Source organism: Scyliorhinus canicula, chromosome 16 (genome assembly GCF_902713615.1).
Source record: "Scyliorhinus canicula chromosome 16, sScyCan1.1, whole genome shotgun sequence".
Classification (NCBI taxonomy): Eukaryota; Metazoa; Chordata; class Chondrichthyes; order Carcharhiniformes; family Scyliorhinidae; genus Scyliorhinus; species Scyliorhinus canicula.
In genome coordinates this window covers 87,138,486-87,157,576 of record NC_052161.1, presented here as the reverse complement: position 1 = coordinate 87,157,576, position 19,091 = coordinate 87,138,486, and the positions used below count along the sequence as shown (strand labels likewise).

The following is a 19,091-nucleotide window of genomic DNA, read 5'->3' as shown; positions in this document are numbered from 1 at the left end:
TGAAGATCGTACGCTGCCAGATTCCGCAAGGCGCTCGCCAGGTTCGAGTCCCCCGCCCGCTCTCCGTGATTATTTTCCCCATTCCCTGACCTGCCGCTGCGCTGCCTCGCACTGGACGTCCATCTCTTGAATCCTCCTCCTCAGCCGGAGGGCCTCCATGCGGAGCTCCTGCTCGCGGCTCTCTGCAGAGCCACGCATGCCCGAGAGCTCCTGTGAGTGCCGTGCTAGCTCGTCCTGGGCGGTTCTCAGCTGCCAAGAGAGAGAGAGGGTGTGCGTTAGCAGTTTGGACCCTGCATCTGGCCTTGGAAAGGGTCCACAGGAGGTTCACAAGAATAATCCCTGCAATGTAGAGTTTGTCGTATGAGGAACGGTTGAGGACTCTGGGTCTGTACTTGTTGGAGTTTAGAAGGATGAGAGGGGATCTTATTGAAACTTACAGGATACTGCGAGGCCTGGATAGAGTGGACGTAGAGATGATGTTTCCACTTGTCAGAAAAATTAGAACCAGAGGACACAATCTCAGATTAAAGGGACAATCCTTTAAAACTGAGATGAGGAGGAATTTCTTCAGCCAGAGGGGGGGTGAATCTGTGGATCTCTTTGCCGCAGGATGCTGTGGAGGCCAAATCACTGAGTGTCTTTAAGACAGAGATAGATAGGTTCTTGATTAATAAGGGGATCAGGGGATGTGGGAGAAGGCAGGAGAATGGGGATGAGAAAATATCAGCCATGATTGAATGGCGGAGCAGACTCGATGGGCCAAGTGGCCTAATTCTGCTCCTATATCTTATGGTCTCATGGTTAGGAGTCATGGATATGTGCAGACCTCATTTCCCGCAGTAGCCCACCAAGCCCCCCCCCCCCCCACAATAATGCAACAGGTTAACTTCCTCAGGTCCCATCCCCCGGCACCCTTTCGCCCACAAAATAGTATAGGGCCCAACCTGCCGGTGCAACTCCTGAATCTCGCGTCGACCTTCCAACCTTGACCTCTCGACTTCAAGGAGGCTGCTCCTCAGTTCCGCCACCTCGGCCTGGCTTGCGGCCTTGGTCTCCTCAAGGACCCCAATCTTCGAGTCCTTCTCCTCGACGGCGAGTTTGAGGCTATGGGGGGCAGGGCAGGAGCAGGGAAAGTATTTCTTTAGTTAGTACTGACCCTCCGACAGTGCGCAGCTCCCTCAATACTGACCATCCGTCAGTGCGGCACTCTCTCAGTACTGACCCTCTGACAGTGTGGCACTCCCTCAGTACTGACCCTCTGACAGTGCAGCACTCCCTCAGTACTGACCCTCTGACAGTGCAGCACTCCCTCAGTACTGACCCTCTGACAGTGCAGCACTCCCTCAGTACTGACCCTCTGACAGTGCAGCGCTCCCTCAGTACTGACCCTCTAACAGTGCGGCGCTCCCTCAGTACTGACCTTACGACAGTGCGCCTCTCCCTCAATACTGACATTCTGACAATGCGGAACTCCCTCAGTACTGACCGTCTGACAGTGCGGCACTCCGTAGTACTGACTCTCCGACAGTGCGGCCCTCCCTTAGTACTGACCCTCTGACAGTGCAGCACTCCCTCAGTACTGGCCCTCTGACAGTGCAGTACTCCCTCAGTACTGACCCTCCGACAGTGCGGGACTCCATAGTACTGACTCTCCGACAGTGCGGCACTCCCTCAGTACTGATCCTCTGACAGTGCGGCACCCCCTCAGTACTGACCCTCTGGCAGTGCATTATTCCCTCAGTACTGACCCTCTGACAGTGCGGCACTCCTCAATACTGATCCTCTGACAGTGCATCACTCCCTCAGTACTGACCGTCCGACAGTGCGGCACTCCCTCAGTACTGACCCTCTGACAGTGCTGCACTCCCTCAGTACTGACCCTCTGACAGTGCAGCACTCCCTCAGTACTGACCGTCCGACAGTGCGGCACTCCGTAGTACTAACTCTCCCTCATGCGACCCTCTGACAGTGCGGCGCTCCCTCAGTACTGACCCTCTGACAGTGCAGCACTCCCTCAGAACGGACCCTCTGACAGTGCGACACTCCGTAGTACTGACTCTCCGACAGTGCGGCACTCCCTCAGTACTGATCCTCTGACAGTGCGGCACACCCTCAGTACTGACCCTCTGACAGTGCAGTACTCCCTCAGTACTGACCCTCTGACAGTGCGACACTCCGTAGTACTGACTCTCCGACAGTGCTGCACTCCCTCAGTACTGACCGTACGACAGTGCGGCACTCCGTAGTACTAACTCTCCCTCATGCGACCCTCTGACAGTGCGGCGCTCCCTCAGTACTGACCCTCTGACAGTGCAGCACTCCCTCAGAACGGACCCTCTGACAGTGCGACACTCCGTAGTACTGACTCTCCGACAGTGCGGCACTCCCTCAGTACTGATCCTCTGACAGTGTGGCACACCCTCAGTCCTGACCCTCTGACAGTGCGGCACTCCCTCAGTACTGACCCTCTGACAGTGCGGCAATCCCACAGTACTGACCCTTTGACAGTGCGGCACTCCCTCAGTACTGACCCTCTGACAGTGCAGCACTCCCTCAGTACTGACCCTCCGACAGTGCGGCAGTCCCTCAGTACTGACCCTCCGACAGTGCGGCGCTCCCTCAGTACTGACCCTCTGACAGTGCAGCACTCCCTCAGTACTGACCCTCTGACAGTGCGCCAGTCCCTCAGTACTGACCCTCCGACAGTGCAGCACTCCCTCAGTACTGACCCTCTGACAGTGCAGCACTCCCTCAGTACTGACCCTCAGACAGTGCGGCGCTCCCTCAGTACTGACCCTCTGACAGTGCAGCGCTCCCTCAGTACTGACCCTCTGACAGTGCGCCAGTCCCTCAGTACTGACCCTCCGACAGTGCAGCACTCCCTCAGTACTGACCCTCTGACAGTGCAGCACTCCCTCAGTACTGACCCTCAGACAGTGCGGCGCTCCCTCAGTACTGACCCTGTGACAATGCAGCACTCCTTCAGTACTGACCCTCTGACAGTGCGGCGCTCCCTCAGTACTGACTCTCTGACAGTGTGGCGCCCCCTCAGTACTGACCCTCCAAGAGTGCTACGCATTCTCTTGTTCCAAGCATTTTTTGCTGAGAGCACGTTGGGGACAAAGGGTCGGTACCTGATTTTCTCGGACTCCAAACGACGCACGTCCTGGCGAATTTCCCCGTTCAGCTGCTCCGCCATCTGCCTTTCTGCACGCTGTTCGCCCTCTGCTCTCTTCCAATCTGAGACCTCCCTTTCTGCCATCCGCCTGGCCTCCTCCAGCCCCTCGCGCTCCTGCTGGAGTTGGGAAAGCTCCCGCCTCAGCCCCTCCTGTGTGTCCTCCAGAACTGCCTGCTGGGCTTTGACCTCCACCAACTGCCGATCAATCAGAGCTTGTGTCACCGAGTGCAGGAATGTACTCTTCCCCCCCGCCCACCCCCGTGGCTGAATAGCCTCCCGCAGCTGTCTTCCCTCAATGCGGTAGTCTTCCCCTCGCTCCCTTCTCTCCTATCGACCTACCTCCCTCACTCCTCTCTCGACCGCAGGTGGGAGGGGGGGGGGGGGCAGGTGACTCTTGGCTGCCTCGCGTTTGCCAAGTAGGAAAGAAGGTTCTCGACTATGTGATCCATGTAAGACTTTCCACTCTGAGGTGAGAGGGCGAAGCCACCGAGTCTCAAAGGGCCACTGGGTGGACACAAGGTTGAGGGGGTTTGGGGGATATTTGAGAGAGTGGGGTAGGGGAAGGGTGCCGGAAGGAGCACTCCACTCTACAGGAGGGGTGGTGGGGTAGCGCGGTGTGGGAGGACCTTTGCCCTCTGGTCTGTTCCATTTTTGGTGGAACGGTCCATTAAATGGTGAGGCATTGGGGGGGGGGGGGGGGGGGGGGGGGGAGCAGGGGAGGGAAGTGGGTTCTACTTCTGGAATGGTTCACTATGGAAGTGACAGGGGAACTCCCGGCACAGAGTACTCTATTATCTGGCGGGGATGTTCGCTTCGTTAAATAGGAGGTAGGTGGTTTACAGGCCGAACGGCCCATTACGTAGATGGGGATTGTTCCACCAAAGGGTGCAGGAGGGGATGGTGGTGGGATTTGACTTGTGGAGCAGATCGTTAGCCAGATTTTGATGGGGGGGGGGGGGGGGGGGATGTTAGCTATGGAGAAGGAACTGTCCGTTCTACAGATGGCGGGGTAAGCTTTGAAAATGGAATGGTCTATTGTACAGATGGCGGGAGCTCTGGACTCTGAAAGGTCCACTATATAGATGGGCAGGGGGAAAGCTCTGAAAATGGAATGATCCATTATACGGGGGGGGGGGGGGGGGGACCTCTGGATATGGAATGGTCTATTATACAAATTGGGGGAGAGATTGAGATGGTCCATTATATAGATGAAGCTGAAAATGGAATGATACATTATATAACCCGGGGTGGAAACTCTGGACAAGGAATGGTCCATGATGTAGATGGGGGGAGGTGTGGCGAGAGGAGGGAAATCTGGATTACGGAAGAGTCCATAATAACGTAATAGGTTGGGTGGGGAGGAGGGGGAGGAATGCACCATCAATCAAATGAGACAGGGATGGACTTTCAAGGATTTGGCCGCCTTTGGCTACCGCGCCCCCATAAGGCTCTCCTCACCTCCCTCTCCACGGCCTTGCGCTCGACCTCCTGCTGCTCGCCCTGCTCCTTGGCGCTGGCGAGCAGTCGCTCACATTCGGCCTCTGCCTCGCCCAGCTGGGACTGTGTCTCCTTTAAGTCCAAGGTCAGATCACTGAGGGTGGACTGGAAGGATGGAGGGGGCGGAGAGAGGTGCGGAGGGGGAGTAGGAGGAAAGGGAGAGGGTCAGTACACAAAGAGATAAAAACTACATCGCCAAACAAGGCTTAGAAAGGTTAAGAACTAAACAGGGTACAGGAACAGAGAGATACAGCGGCAGGGAAACATCGCGGCCTGGAAGTATTAACACGGGTTTAGGAAGCCATGAAGTAAGGATTCATCCAATAAGGTTCAAACAGTAAACTCAGTGAGACTACACTCGGAGAACCATGCGCAGTTCAGATCTCCGTATCCCTCAGTAAGACCACACTCGAGGCACTATGCACAGCTCTGGTCTCCGTATACCTCGGTTAGACGACACTCGGAGCACCATGCACAGTTCTGGTTTCTGTATGCCTCGGTTAGACTACATTCGGAGCACCATGCGCAGTTTTGATCTCTATATCCCTTGGTTAGACCACACTCGGAAAACCATGCACAGCTCTGATCTCCATATCCCTCAGTTAGGCCACACTCGGGGCACCATGCACAGTTCTGGTCTCTGTATCACTCGGTTAGACCACACTCCGAGCACCGTGCACAGTTCTGGTCTCTGTATCACTCGGTTAGACCACACTCCGAGCACCGTGTACAGTTCCGGTCTCCGTATCCCTCGGTTAGACCACACTCTGAGCACCGTGCACAGTTCCGGTCTCCGTATCCCTCGGTTAGATCACACCAGGAGCACGTGAACAGTTTTGGTCTCCATATCCCTCGGTTACACCACCAAGTGTATTGTCACCTCCCCTAATAAATGCCTAGTTGACTCGATGTTACATCAGAGTTTTAAGTCGGCTGCTGTTAGTTACGGTGAATGACCTATTTTTACCTGTGCCTGCTCCTTCACCCTGTTGACTTCTTTTCTCTGATTCTCCAGCTCCTCCTGCGCAGTGGTGAGATGGAGCTGAGTGTCATTAAGCTTCTTAACCAGGAGAGCCATTTCCTCTGCCTGCTCTGAGCAGTGCTATATCCAAAAAGGTACAGGTTAGAATGTACAGATACAATCTCAATGGACCCAAACCCCTTCCCGTTCACTCCCATTGTACACAATGCCAATGGACCCAAACCCCTTCCCGTTCACTCCCACTGTACACAATCCCAATGGACCCAAACCCCTTCCCGTTCACTCCCACTGTACACAATCCCAATGGACCCAAACCCCTTCCCGTTCACTCCCACTGTACACAATCCCAATGGACCCAAACCCCTTCCCGTTCACTCCCACTGTACACAATTCCAATGGACCCAAACCCCTTCCCGTTCACTCCCATTGTACACAATCCCAATGGACCCAAACCACTTCCCGTTCACTCCCGTTGTACACAATCCCAATGGACCCAAACCACTTCCCGTTCACTCCCGTTGTACACAATGCCAGTGGACCCAAACCCCTTCCCGTTCACTCCCACTACACAACCCCAATGGACCCAAACCCCTTCCCGTTCACTCCCAATGTACACAATCCCAATGGACCCAAACCCCTTTCCGTTCACTCCCACTGTACACAATCCCAATGGTCCCAAACCCCTTCCCGTTCACTCCCATTGTACACAATCCCAATGGACCCAAACCCCTTCCCATTCACTCCCACTGTACACAATCCCAATGGACCCAAACCACTTCCCGTTCACTCTCATTGTTCGCAATCCCAATGGACCCAAACCCCTTCCCATTCACTCCTATTCTACACAATCCCAATGGACCCAAACCCCTTCCCATTCACTCCTACTCTGCACAATCCCAATGGACCCAAACCCCTTCCCGTTCACTTCCACTGTACACAATCCCAATGGACCCAAACCCCTTCCCGTTCACTCCCACTGTACACAATCCCAATGGACCCAAACCCCTTCCCATTCACTCCCACTGTACACAATGCCAATGGACCCAAACCCCTTCCCGTTCACTCCCATTGTACACAATCCCAATGGACCCAAACCACTTCCCGTTCACTCCCGTTGTACACAATCCCAATGGACCCAAACCACTTCCCGTTCACTCCCGTTGTACACAATCCCAATGGACCCAAACCCCTTCCCGTTTACTCCCACTGTAGACAATCCCAATGGACCCAAACCCCTTCCTATTCACTTCCACTGTACACAATCCCAATGGACCCAAACCCCTTCCAGTTCGCTCCCACAGTACACAATCCCAATGGACCCAAACCCCTTCCCATTCACTCCCACTGTACACAATCCCAATGGACCCAAACCCCTTCCCGTTCACTCCCATTGTACACAATCCCAATGGACCCAAACCCCTTCCCGTTCACTCCCACTGTACACAATCCCAATGGACCCAAACCCCTTCACTTTCACTGCCACTGTACACAATCCCAATGGGCCCAAACCCCTTCCCGTTCACTCCCACTGTACACAATCCCAATGGACCCAAACCCCTTCCCGTTCACTCCCACTGTACACAATCCCAATGGACCCAAACCCCTTCCCGTTCACTCGCACTGTACACAATCCCAATGGACCCAAACCCCTTCCCGTTCACCCCCACTGTACACAATCCCAATGGACCCAAACGCCTTCCCGTTCACTCCCACTGTACACAATCCCAATGGACCCAAACCCCTTCCCGTTCACTCCCACTGTACACAATCCCAATGGACCCAAACCCCTTACATTCACTCCCACTGTACACAATCCCAATGGACCCAAATCCCTTCCCGTTCACTCGCACTGTACACAATCCCAATGGACCCAAACCCCTTCACTTTCACTGCCACTGTACACAATCCCAATGGGCCCAAACCCCTTCCCGTTCACTCCCACTGTACACAATCCCAATGGACCCACACCCCTTCCCGTTCACTCCCACTGTACACAATCCCAATGGACCCAAACCCCTTCCCGTTCACTCCCATTGTACACAATCCCAATGGACCCAAACCCCTTCCCGTTCACTCCCACTGTACACAATCCCAATGGACCCAAACCCCTTCACTTTCACTGCCACTGTACACAATCCCAATGGGCCCAAACCCCTTCCCGTTCACTCCCACTGTACACAATCCCAATGGACCCAAACCCCTTCCCGTTCACTCGCACTGTACACAATCCCAATGGACCCAAACCCCTTCCCGTTCACCCCCACTGTACACAATCCCAATGGACCCAAACCCCTTCCCGTTCACTCCCACTGTACACAATCCCAATGGACCCAAACCCCTTCCCATTCACCCCCACTGTACACAATCCCAATGGACCCAAACCCCTTCCCGTTCACTCGCACTGTACACAATCCCAATGGACCCAAACCCCTTCCCGTTCACTCCCACTGTACACAATCCCAATGTGGTCTCAAACTCCCTCCTCTCTTCCCTACCTTCTGTTTATTGTTCTCGGACACGAGTAGCAAGTGTTCCCTCTCCTGCTGGAGGCTGGTGATGGTTTGCATCAGCTCCTCGCGCAGACGTTCGTGCCGTTCCGTCGCCTCCTCCAGCTCCCGCCGGAGTTGGGACAAGGCCTCTGTCTGTTCGCCCGCCATCTTGAGCTGCAAAGCCCTCTGGGAGAGATGGAGGAGAAGATAATGTTGAGTGTGAGAGAGGGACAGGACACTCACTGATGCATACGCACTCATGCACTGGGTGGGAGGGATGGACAGACGTGCTCGCAGAGCTCACCTTCTCCTCATGGAGGCGCTCCAGCTCCCGTGCGTGCGCCTCCCGGGCAGCAAGGAGCACTCGCTCCGAATCCCGCGCGCTCTGGCTCAGCTTCCTATGCAGAGCCCCCTTCTCCAGATTGCTGACCTCCTTCTGCTCGGCCAGGTCCCCTCGCAGTCTATTCAGCTCACCTGGGACAGAGAGAGAGACGCAGAGCGAGAGAGACAAAGAGAGGCAGAGCGAGAGAGAGAGAGACAGAGCGAGACAAACAGAGAGAGAGACAGACAGACAGACAGAGAGAGACAGAGCAAGAGAGACAGAGACAGAGAGAGAAGGAACGAGAGAGACAAAGAGAGGCAGAGCGAGAGAGAGAGAGAGACAGAGCGAGACAAACAGAGAGAGAGAGACAGACAGACAGAGAGAGACAGAGCAAGAGAGACAGAGAGAGACAGAGACAGAGAGAGAAGGAACGAGAGAGACAGAGAGAGAGAGACAGAGTGACAGAGAGAGAGAGAATGAGAGAGAGATAGAGAGAGGCATACACAGACAGAGACAGATAAAGCGAGAGAGACAGTGAGAGACAGAGAATCAAAGACAGAGAGACAGAGAAAGACAGAGTGAGAGAGACAGAGAGACAAAGACGGAGAGAGAGAGACAGAGCGAGAGAGAGCGAGACAAACGGAGAGAGAGAGACAGAGCAAGAGAAACAGAGAGACAAACACAGAGAGACAGAGCGAGAGAGAGAGACAGAGCAACACAGAGGGCGAGAGAGAGACAAACACAGAGAGAGCCAGAGCGAGCGAGACAGAGAGATGCAGACAGAGAGAGTGACAGAGAACGTGAGGGAGACAGACAGAGAAAGAGACAGAGAGAGGCAAATAGAGAGAGAGAAAGAGACAGACAGAAGAGAGAGGGAGAGTGAGAGAGACATTGAGAGAAAGAGATCAAGAGAGAGAGACAAATAAAGAGAGAGAGAGAGACAGAGCGATACAGAGACAGAAAGAGAGAGAGAGACAATGTTGGTTTAGGAGTGGGTGATGAAACCACTTTCAAAATGGTTATATTACTTTGGCTTAAACCACTCTATAGAACAGTACAGCACAGAACAGGCCCTTCGGCCCTCGATGTTGTGCCGAGCAATGATCACCCTACTTAAACCCACGTTACCCGTATCCCAACAAACCCCCCATTAACCTTACACTACGGGCAATTTAGAATGGCCAATCCACCTAACCCGCACATCTTTGGACTGTGGGAGGAAACCGGAGCACCCGGAGGAAACCCACGCACACACAGGGAGGACGTGCAGACTCCACATAGACAGTGACCCAGCCAGGAATCGAACCTGGGACCCTGGAGCTGTGAAGCATTGATGCTAACCACCATGCGACCGTGAGACCCTCTCTGAGCTCTGTGCACCGTTCTGGTCTCCGTATCCCTCAGTTAGGCTACACTCAGAGCACTGTGCACAGTTCTGTCTCAGTGTCCCTTGGTTAGACCACACTAGGAGCACTGTGCACAGTTCTGGTCTCTGTGTCCCTCGGTTAGACCACATTCAGAGCACCGTGCACAGTTCTGTTCTCTGTGTCCCTCGGTTAGACCACATTCTGAGCACCGTGCACGGTTCCGGTCTCCGTAACCCTTGGTTAGGCCACACGGAGCACTGTGCACAGTTCTGGTCTCAGTGTCCCTTGGTTAGACCACACTAGGAGCACGTGCTCAGTTCTGTTCTCCGTATCCCTTGGGTTAGACCACACTCGAAGCCCGTGCACAGTTTTGGTCTCTGTGTCCCTCGGTTAGACAACATTCTGAGCACCGTGCACAGTTCTGGTCTCCGTATCCCTCGGTTAGACCACACTGGGAGCACCGTGCACAATTCTGGTTTCCGTATCCTCGGTTAGACCACACTCGGAGCACTGTGCAGCGTTCTGATCTCCGTAACCTTCGTCCTCTTCCCCGATCAGGAGGCCTCTGTTATATTACGATATTGTAATATATATATTACTCTTTTTGTCTAGCCAAGTTGCTGAAATTCCAGTGATGATAAAGTACTTTAATGAGTAATAAAAAATAATCTCGTGAGTTCTTTTTTCTTAACACTGAACCAGCAAACAAATAAATAACTGTACATTAAACAAGATAGTGCTATATGCTGATATCTATTAACCTCTTCTCTCTAACTGTCTCTCTAGTTCTCTACTTTCTGCACTCCTGACACACTCTCCACTAGGAAAGAGGGGAAAACCTTTTAATAGGTCCTGATAGTGTGGCCATCTAGTGTTCGATTGCCTGTACTTGCTTAACAGTCTGATCATATATACATACAGAATCACTACAGCCTCCACCACCGCCATGGCCCCAGGCAATGCTGTAGCTCACCTTGCAAGGATTTCTTGACCTCCTGCAGAACTCCAACTTGGGACTCAAGTTGCTGGAGGCTGCAGTCCATCTCGGAGGCCCGCTTTGTGCCTTCGAAGAGGTTGCCCTCCAAAACCTCCTTCGCATTCCTGGAACAAGGCCGGGAGAAGGGAGGAGAGAGAGAAAAGGTTTGAAGGTGTTAGAGAGATGTTAACGGTGACCTTTCCGAGAGGCTTCCCAATGGGACAGGTTACCTCAGTTCCGTGAGCTCGGCAATGGCGTTCTGCCTCTCCCTGTTCACACTGGCCAATTGGACCTCAATGGCTGCCTTCTCTCGGGCCAGTGTCTGCATCTCCCGCTCCCTCCGGCTCAGGAGGTCAGTCTGAGCACACAGACCGCTCTGCGCCTCCCGTAGATCGTTGGTGAGTGATGTCCTCTCCCTTGTGGCCTATAGCAGAGGGGAGGAGAGATAGTAACGGAGAATTGATTTTAAAAAAACACCAACAAATTCATCAACAACCTCAACATTGAAAAACACAAAAAATTTGAACAACAATCTCAACATTGAAAAACACCAACAAATTCAACAACAACCTCGACATTCAAAAACGCCAACAAATTCAACATCCTCAACATTGAAAAAGACCAACAAATTCAACGTCAACCTCAACATTGAAAAAGACCAACAAATTCAACAACATCCTCAACATTGAAAAAGACCAACAAATTCAACAACAACCTCAATATTAAAAAACACCACAAAATCCAGCAACAACCTCGACATTGAGAAACACCAACAAATTCAACATCCTCAACATTGAAAAAGACCAACAAATTCAACGACAACCTCAACATTGAAAAAGACCAACAAATTCAACAACAACCTCAACATTAAAAAACACCACGAAATCCAGCAACAACCTCGACATTGAGAAACACCAACAAATTCAACAACAACCTCAACATTGACAAACACCAAAAAATTCAACAACAACCTCAACATTGAAAAACACCAACAAATTCAACAACATCCTCAACATTGAAAAACACCAACAAATTCAACAAAAACCTCAAAATTGAAAAACACCAACGAATTTAACAACAATCTCAATATTGAAAAACACCAACAAATTCAACAACAACCTCAATATTGAAAAACACCAAAAGCCTCTACATTGAAAAACGCTAACAAATTCAACAACAACCCAAACATTGACAAACATCATCATATTCAACAACATACTGGATACTGGAAGTCTGCACATGGATTTGGATACGTTAAGTGAATGGGCTAGGGTCTGGCAGATGGAATACAATGTTGGCAAATGTGAGGTTATCCATTTTGGTAGGAATAACAGCAAACAGGATTATTATTTAAATGATAATACATTAAAGCATGCTGCTGTGCAGAGAGACCTGGGTGTGCTAGTGTATGAGTCACAGAAAGGTGGTTTACAGGTGCAACAGGTGATTAAGAAGGCAAATGGAATGTTGTCCTTCATTGCTAGAGGGATGGAGTTTAAGACTAGGGAGGTTATGCTGCAATTGTATAAGGTGTTAGTGAGGCCACACCTGGAGTATTGTGTTCAGTGTTGGTCTCCTTACTTGAGAAAGGACATACTGGCACTGGAGGGTGTGCAGAGGAGATTCACTAGCTTAATCCCAGAGCTGAAGGGGTTAGATTACGAGGCGAGGTTGAGTAGACTGGGACTGTACTCGTTGAAATTTAGAAGAATGCGGGGGGATCTTATAGAAACATATAAAATTATGAAGGGAATAGATAGGATAGATGCAGGCAGGGTGTTTCCACTGGCGGGTGAAAGCAGAAGTAGGGGGCATAGCCTCAAAATAAGGGGAAGTAGATTTAGGACTGAGTTTAGGAGGAACTTCTTCACCCAAAGGGTTGTGAATCTATGGAATTCCTTGCCCAGTGAAGCAGTTGAGGCTCCTTCATTAAATGTTTTTAAGGTAAAGATATCGTTTTTTGAAGAATAAAGGGATTAAGAGTTATGGTGATCGGGCCGGAAAGTGGAGCTGAGTCCACAAAAGATCAGCCGTGATCTCATTGAATGGTGGAGCAGGCTCGAGGGGCCAGATGGACTACTCCTGCTCCTAGTTCTTATGTTCTTATATTCAACATTGAAAAACGAATTCAACAACAACCTCAACATTGAGAAACACCAACAAATTCAACAACAACCACAACATTGAAAAACACAAAGGAATTCAACAACTTCAACATTGAAAAAACTTCAACAAATTCAACAACAACCTCAACATTGAAAAACACCAAAAATTCAACAAAAACCTCAACATTGAAAAGCACCAACAAATTCAACAACAACCTCAACATTGACAAACACCAACAAATTCAACAACCTCAACATTGACAAACACAAACAAATAACACCAACAAATTCAACAACAACCTCAACATTGACCAACACCAACAAATTCAACAACCTCAACATTGACCAACACCAACAAATTCAACAACCTCAACATTGAAAAACACCAACAAATTCAACAACAGCCTCAACATTGAAAAACACCAACAAATTCAACAACAGCCTCAACATTGACAAACACCAATACATTCAGCAACAACATCAACATTGAAAAACACCAACAAATTTAACAATAACCTCAACATTTAAAAACACCAACAAATTTGACAACAGCCTCAACATTGAAAACACCAAAATCAACAACAACCTCAACATTGAGAAACAAAAAGGGCAGCACGGTGGCCTAGTGGTTAGCACAACCGCCTCACGGCGCTGAGGAGCCAGGTTCGATCCCGGCTCTGGGTCACTGTCCGTGTGGAGTTTGCACATTCTCCCCGTATCTGCGTGGGTTTCGCCCCCACAACCCAAAAATGTGCAGAGTAGGTGGATTGGCCACGCTAAATTGCCCCTTAATTGGAAAAAATGATTGGGTAATCTAAATTTATTTAAAAAAAACATTGAGAAACAAGAACAAATCCAACAGCAATCTCAACTTTGACAAACACCAACAAATTCAACAACCTCAGCATTGAAAAACGGCAACAAATTCAACAACCTCAGCATTGAAAAACACCAACAAATTCAACAACCTCAGCATTGAAAAACACCAACAAATTCAACAACAACCTTAACATTGACAAACTCCAACAAATTCACCAACAACCTTAACATTCAAAAACACCAATAAATTCAAAAACAAGCTCAACATTGAAAAACAGCAACAAATTCAACAGCCTCAACATTGAAAACACCAAAATCAACAACAACCTCAACATTGAGAAACAAAAACAAATCCAACAACAATCACAACATTGACAAACACCAAAATCAACAACAACCTCAACATTGAGAAACAAAAAGGGCAGCACGGTGGCCTAGTGGTTAGCACAACCGCCTCACGGCGCTGAGGAGCCAGGTTCGATCCCGGCTCTGGGTCACTGTCCGTGTGGAGTTTGCACATTCTCCCCGTATCTGCGTGGGTTTCGCCCCCACAACCCAAAAATGTGCAGAGTAGGTGGATTGGCCACGCTAAATTGCCCCTTAATTGGAAAAAATGATTGGGTAATCTAAATTTATTTAAAAAAAACATTGAGAAACAAGAACAAATCCAACAGCAATCTCAACTTTGACAAACACCAACAAATTCAACAACCTCAGCATTGAAAAACGGCAACAAATTCAACAACCTCAGCATTGAAAAACACCAACAAATTCAACAACCTCAGCATTGAAAAACACCAACAAATTCAACAACAACCTTAACATTGACAAACTCCAACAAATTCACCAACAACCTTAACATTCAAAAACACCAATAAATTCAAAAACAAGCTCAACATTGAAAAACAGCAACAAATTCAACAGCCTCAACATTGAAAACACCAAAATCAACAACAACCTCAACATTGAGAAACAAAAACAAATCCAACAACAATCACAACATTGACAAACACCAACAAATTCAACAACCTCAACATTGACAAACACCAACAAATTCCACAACCTCAGCATTGACAAACACCAACAAATTCAACAACAACTTCAACATTGACAAACACCATCAAATTCAACAACAACCTCAACATTGAAAAACACCAACAAATTCAACAATAACCTCAATAATGAAAATCATCAACAAATTCAACAACAACCTCAACATTGACAAACACCAACAAATGCAACAACAACTTCAACATTGACAAACACCATCAAATTCAACAACAACCTCAACATTGAAAAACACCAACAAATTCAACAATAACCTCAATAATGAAAATCATCAACAAATTCAATGACAACCTCAACATTGACAAACACCAACAAATGCAACAACAACCACAACATTGAGAAACACCAACGACTTCCGGTGGCGGCCATGGAGTGAGTGCTTCCACAATTTGTGGCTCCCGCACAATGTGGTTTTTTTTGGTCTTTTCCCCACCCGACAGGTGAAGTATTTGATGGCAAGAGGAGTAGGAGCGACTGTAGAAGGTGTGACTCCTCTGGTGTAGCTGGTGGATGGATCCATGAACTAGCAGTGGGGTGAGGAGAAAGGAGCTGATGGAACAGGAGAGTCTTCCTGGTGCGCCACAGGATAAGATTGCAGACTGCAAGGGAGCTGTTCCACTGCCCAGTGGTCAACGGAGCAGCTAGTGGGGTTTCTGAACACAAAGTTCTGTCAGCAGAGGAAGGAGGCCCTGGAAGACCTGGCCAAGGTGGTGGAACCGATCTAAGCAGGCATTGAGAGTCAAGCGAAGGCTGCAATTCCAGAAAGTGGAGGAGGCGGTGGGGGAGCACAAGGAGCAGTTTGGCCTCGTTGGTAGCCGAGGTGGGGGTGATTCTAGAGACCCAAAGACACTGGAGATGGTGGAGGATCTGGAGAATCGTTCCAAAAGACAAAACCCGAGGAGCATAGGGATCGAAGGTGTGGAGGCTGGAACGTACATGGCCAAAATGTTGGAAGAAGCTGATGGGGAGGGGGCCTTTCACTGGCCCCTGGAGGTCGACCGAGCGCTCACGGCACTGATGTGGAGGCCGCAAGTGGGCGAGCCGCCAAGGACGATAGTGGTGTGATTGTACCGCTTTCTGGATAATGAGATCCTCCGATGGGCGAGGCAGACGAGGAAGGTCATCTGGGAAGGGAACGAGCTGTGGATGTACCAGAACCTGGGCGCAGAACTGGCGAAAAGAGGGTGCCGGGTTTAGCCGGGTCAAGGCTGCCTTCTTTACGAAGGGAGTGACGTTCAGGATTCTGTACCCGGCCCGCCTCTGGGTGACTTTCCAGAATGGAGAGTACTATTTTGGCCAGAAGAGGCGATGGAGTTTATGATTTGCTCCCTGATAGCCCAGAGACAGATCTTGCTCGGGTGGAGGGCCTCGGAGCCGTCGAAAGTGGGGGTGGGGTGGACAAACTGGTGGAGTTGGTGAGGCTGGAGAAGGTCAAATTCATCCTGAGGGGGTTGGTTGATGGGTCACTCAAAGGTCGAAGCTGTTTATTGACTTCTTCAAGGAGGATTGAAGGGTCAAATGAGGGTGTGTTAGGGGGTTAAAATGGGGAAGGCTGGATGGGAGAAGGGGGAAATAATGGGGAGCAGTGGGGGGGGGGGGTTGGAGTGGGTGTTTGTTATTTATAATGTTGTGCAATTTTGCTTATGCTTTGTTTTTTATAAAAATGGCTGAATAAAATATTTCCAATTAAAGGGCAATTTAGCGTGGCCAATCCACCTAGCCTGACACATCTTTGGGTTGTGGGGGTGAAACCCACCCAAACACTGGGAGAATGTACAAACTCCGCACAGACATTGACCCGGGGCCGGGATCGAACCTGGGACCTCAGTGCCGTGGGGCAGCAGGGCTAACCACTGTGCCACCGTGCCGCCCTCTGTTTTTCAATGTTGAGTTTGTTGTTGAATTTGTTGGTGGACATCGAGACACGTGTCTCTTAATTGGCTGATGGTGAAAGCGGTGAGGTAGTAAGCTGTGTGGTGGCTACAAAGCGCTATGGGCCAACTTTGTGCGTGTGCAACAAGGTGGTGGGCGGGGTTTCCTGTAGGGGAATGTGAAGTTATTCAGTTTCGTCAAAAGAGTCGAAAAGAACATTTTGAGATTTGGAAATGTTGATGCTGAGAGAGACTTTGTGCTTGAACAAGGGATGCAGAACGTTAACTAATGGGGTGTTGACCTTTAGTGCGAGGGGATTGAAGACCAGGGATAAATAAATCTTGCTCCAATTGGACAAGCTTTTGGTGTGACCACATCTGGAATACCGTGAGCAGTTCTGGCTTCTCACAAAAATTCGGAAATGACTTACTCGCGTTGGAGGAGGTTACAGCGAAGGTTGAAAGGGTCATCCTATAATGGGAAGCTGAGGGTATTGGCTCGGGATCATCAGGAATTTGGGAGAACGAGGTGTGACCTCATTGATAGAAGATTGCGAAGGGGGTCTGAGAGGGTGGAGGCTGTGAGATTGTTCCCGCTGGTCGGGGTGTGGGGTGGAGGGGGCACAAAGTCTCAGGATCGGGGGAATGATCGTTTAGGATCGAGGTGAGGAGAAATTTCTTCACTCAAAGGGTTGTGAACCGTAGGAATTTTCAAAAAAGGAATAAAGATGACAGGAATGGTGGTGTGTTGCAGCTGGAGCATGTGGGGGCTGCCTCCGATGTCCGCCCCCCCCCCACACTCACCTGCCTCAGCTGCTCCCGCAGCTCGGACATGATGGCCTGCAGCTCGCCCAGCTCGCCCTGCAGTCGCTCCGTCTTGCTCTCCGTGCTCTGCAGGGATTGTCCCAGCCTCTGGCCCTCTGCCGTCAGCTCCTCCCGCTTGATCTCCCCCCTCTGTAGCGCCTGCCGGATCTCAGCTGCCTCTTGCTGCGTCTGCACAAGCTTGGCCCTCAGTGATGACTTCTCATCCTCCATCTGAGTGAAAAGAGAGAGGGGAGGGGGGGGGGGGGGGGGCAGTGGGGGGAAGTATTAAGGTGTGGGCCTCTGGCACAGACAGTCACAGCCTCCCTCCCCTCCCTACCCCGTCCGCTCTCAGGGTCTCGCGGGTTCTTCACCTGCTCCAGCAGTTTGCTCAGTGCCTCCTTGTCCTGGGCGAGAGCCTCGTTCAGGGTGCTCATCTTCACGAGGGAATCACGCGAGGCCGCCTCCTCCGCTCGCGCCTTCTCCAGCGACAGACTGAGCTCGGTGTTCGACCGCTCCACCTGTGGGCGTCGGCATGGGGGTGGAGGCAAGGTTAAAATCCCTCAGAAAGAGAGGGCATAGGATCAGAGAGGGAGCACGGGGAAGGGAGAGAGAGCGAGTAAGAGAGGGCAAGGTAGGGAGAGGGGAGAGAGAGATTGAAGGGGAGAGAGCGAGTGAGACTGGATGAGGGTGAGAGAGCAAGGGGGAGAGAGCGAGTGAGACTGGATGAGGGAGAGGGTGAGGGGGAGAGCGTGAGTGGAGAGAGCGAGGGAGGCAGTGTAAGGGGGCGAGGGACAGAGCGCGATGAGGAGAGAGCACAATGGGGAGAGAGAGCGAGGGAGAGAAGAGAGAGAAAAGGGGAAAGTGAACGAGGGGGGAGATAGAGATGAGGGAGGGAGAGCATGGGAGAGAGAGCAAGGGACAGAGATAGAGCGCGGGATGGAGAGAGGGAGGGGGAGAGACAGCGAAGGGGAAAGAGTGAACGAGGGGAGAGAGCAAACAAGGTCGAGAGAGTGGGGAGCGAGAGAGAGAGTGAGGGAGGGAGAGCGAGCGAGGGAAGAGAGGGTGAGGTGAGAGAGCGAGGGGAGGGAGATTGAGGGAGAGAGACAGAGGGATCGCGGGAGAGAGAGTGAGGGAGAGAGAGGGCGAGGAGGAGAGAGAAGCAGGGGAGAGAGGGATTGAGGGAGAGAGAGAGAGGGCGAGGAGGAGAGAGAAGCAGGGGAGAGCGAGGGAATGATGACCCGAGTTCAGTTTAGCTTCCCCTACCTTTGACAGCGCCGTACTCAGCTCCGCCCGTTCGCCAATGGCCAGGTCCCTCTCGAGAGTCACCTTCTCCATTCCCTGTCTCAGCGCAAATACCTGCTGCTGCTGCCTGGAGTTCCTCAACTCTGCCTGGTCCAGGAGCTGCTGACTGCAGAGAGCGAGAGTGAGAGAGACACAGAGAGTGAGAGGGAGAGTGAGAGAGACAGAGAGAGTGAGAGGGAGAGTGAGAGAGACAGAGAGAAAGAGAGAGTGAGAGAGACACAGAGAGTGAGAGGGAAAGAGTGAGGGAGACAGAGAGTGAGAGAGACACAGAGAGTGAGAGGGAGAGTGAGAGAGACACAGAGAGTGAGAGG

At 51.0% G+C, this 19,091-nt stretch overlaps 1 protein-coding gene across 1 annotated transcript in view; it reads right to left on the bottom strand.

Moving 5' to 3' along the window:
• The window catches only part of LOC119951012 (rootletin-like), a 71,795-nt gene that overhangs the window by 10,526 nt on the left and 42,178 nt on the right, over window positions 1-19,091 (bottom strand). Inside the window, exons 8-19 of the mRNA XM_038774045.1 lie at window positions 18,742-18,886; window positions 17,850-17,996; window positions 17,479-17,709; window positions 11,042-11,235; window positions 10,809-10,936; window positions 8,451-8,620; window positions 8,153-8,332; window positions 5,643-5,777; window positions 4,637-4,780; window positions 3,135-3,373; window positions 945-1,104; window positions 91-249 (exon numbers count right to left, since the gene is read on the bottom strand). Of these exons, the coding sequence (XP_038629973.1) occupies window positions 91-249; window positions 945-1,104; window positions 3,135-3,373; window positions 4,637-4,780; window positions 5,643-5,777; window positions 8,153-8,332; window positions 8,451-8,620; window positions 10,809-10,936; window positions 11,042-11,235; window positions 17,479-17,709; window positions 17,850-17,996; window positions 18,742-18,886 (2,032 nt within the window). The remainder of the gene's footprint in view (window positions 1-90; window positions 250-944; window positions 1,105-3,134; window positions 3,374-4,636; window positions 4,781-5,642; window positions 5,778-8,152; window positions 8,333-8,450; window positions 8,621-10,808; window positions 10,937-11,041; window positions 11,236-17,478; window positions 17,710-17,849; window positions 17,997-18,741; window positions 18,887-19,091) is intronic.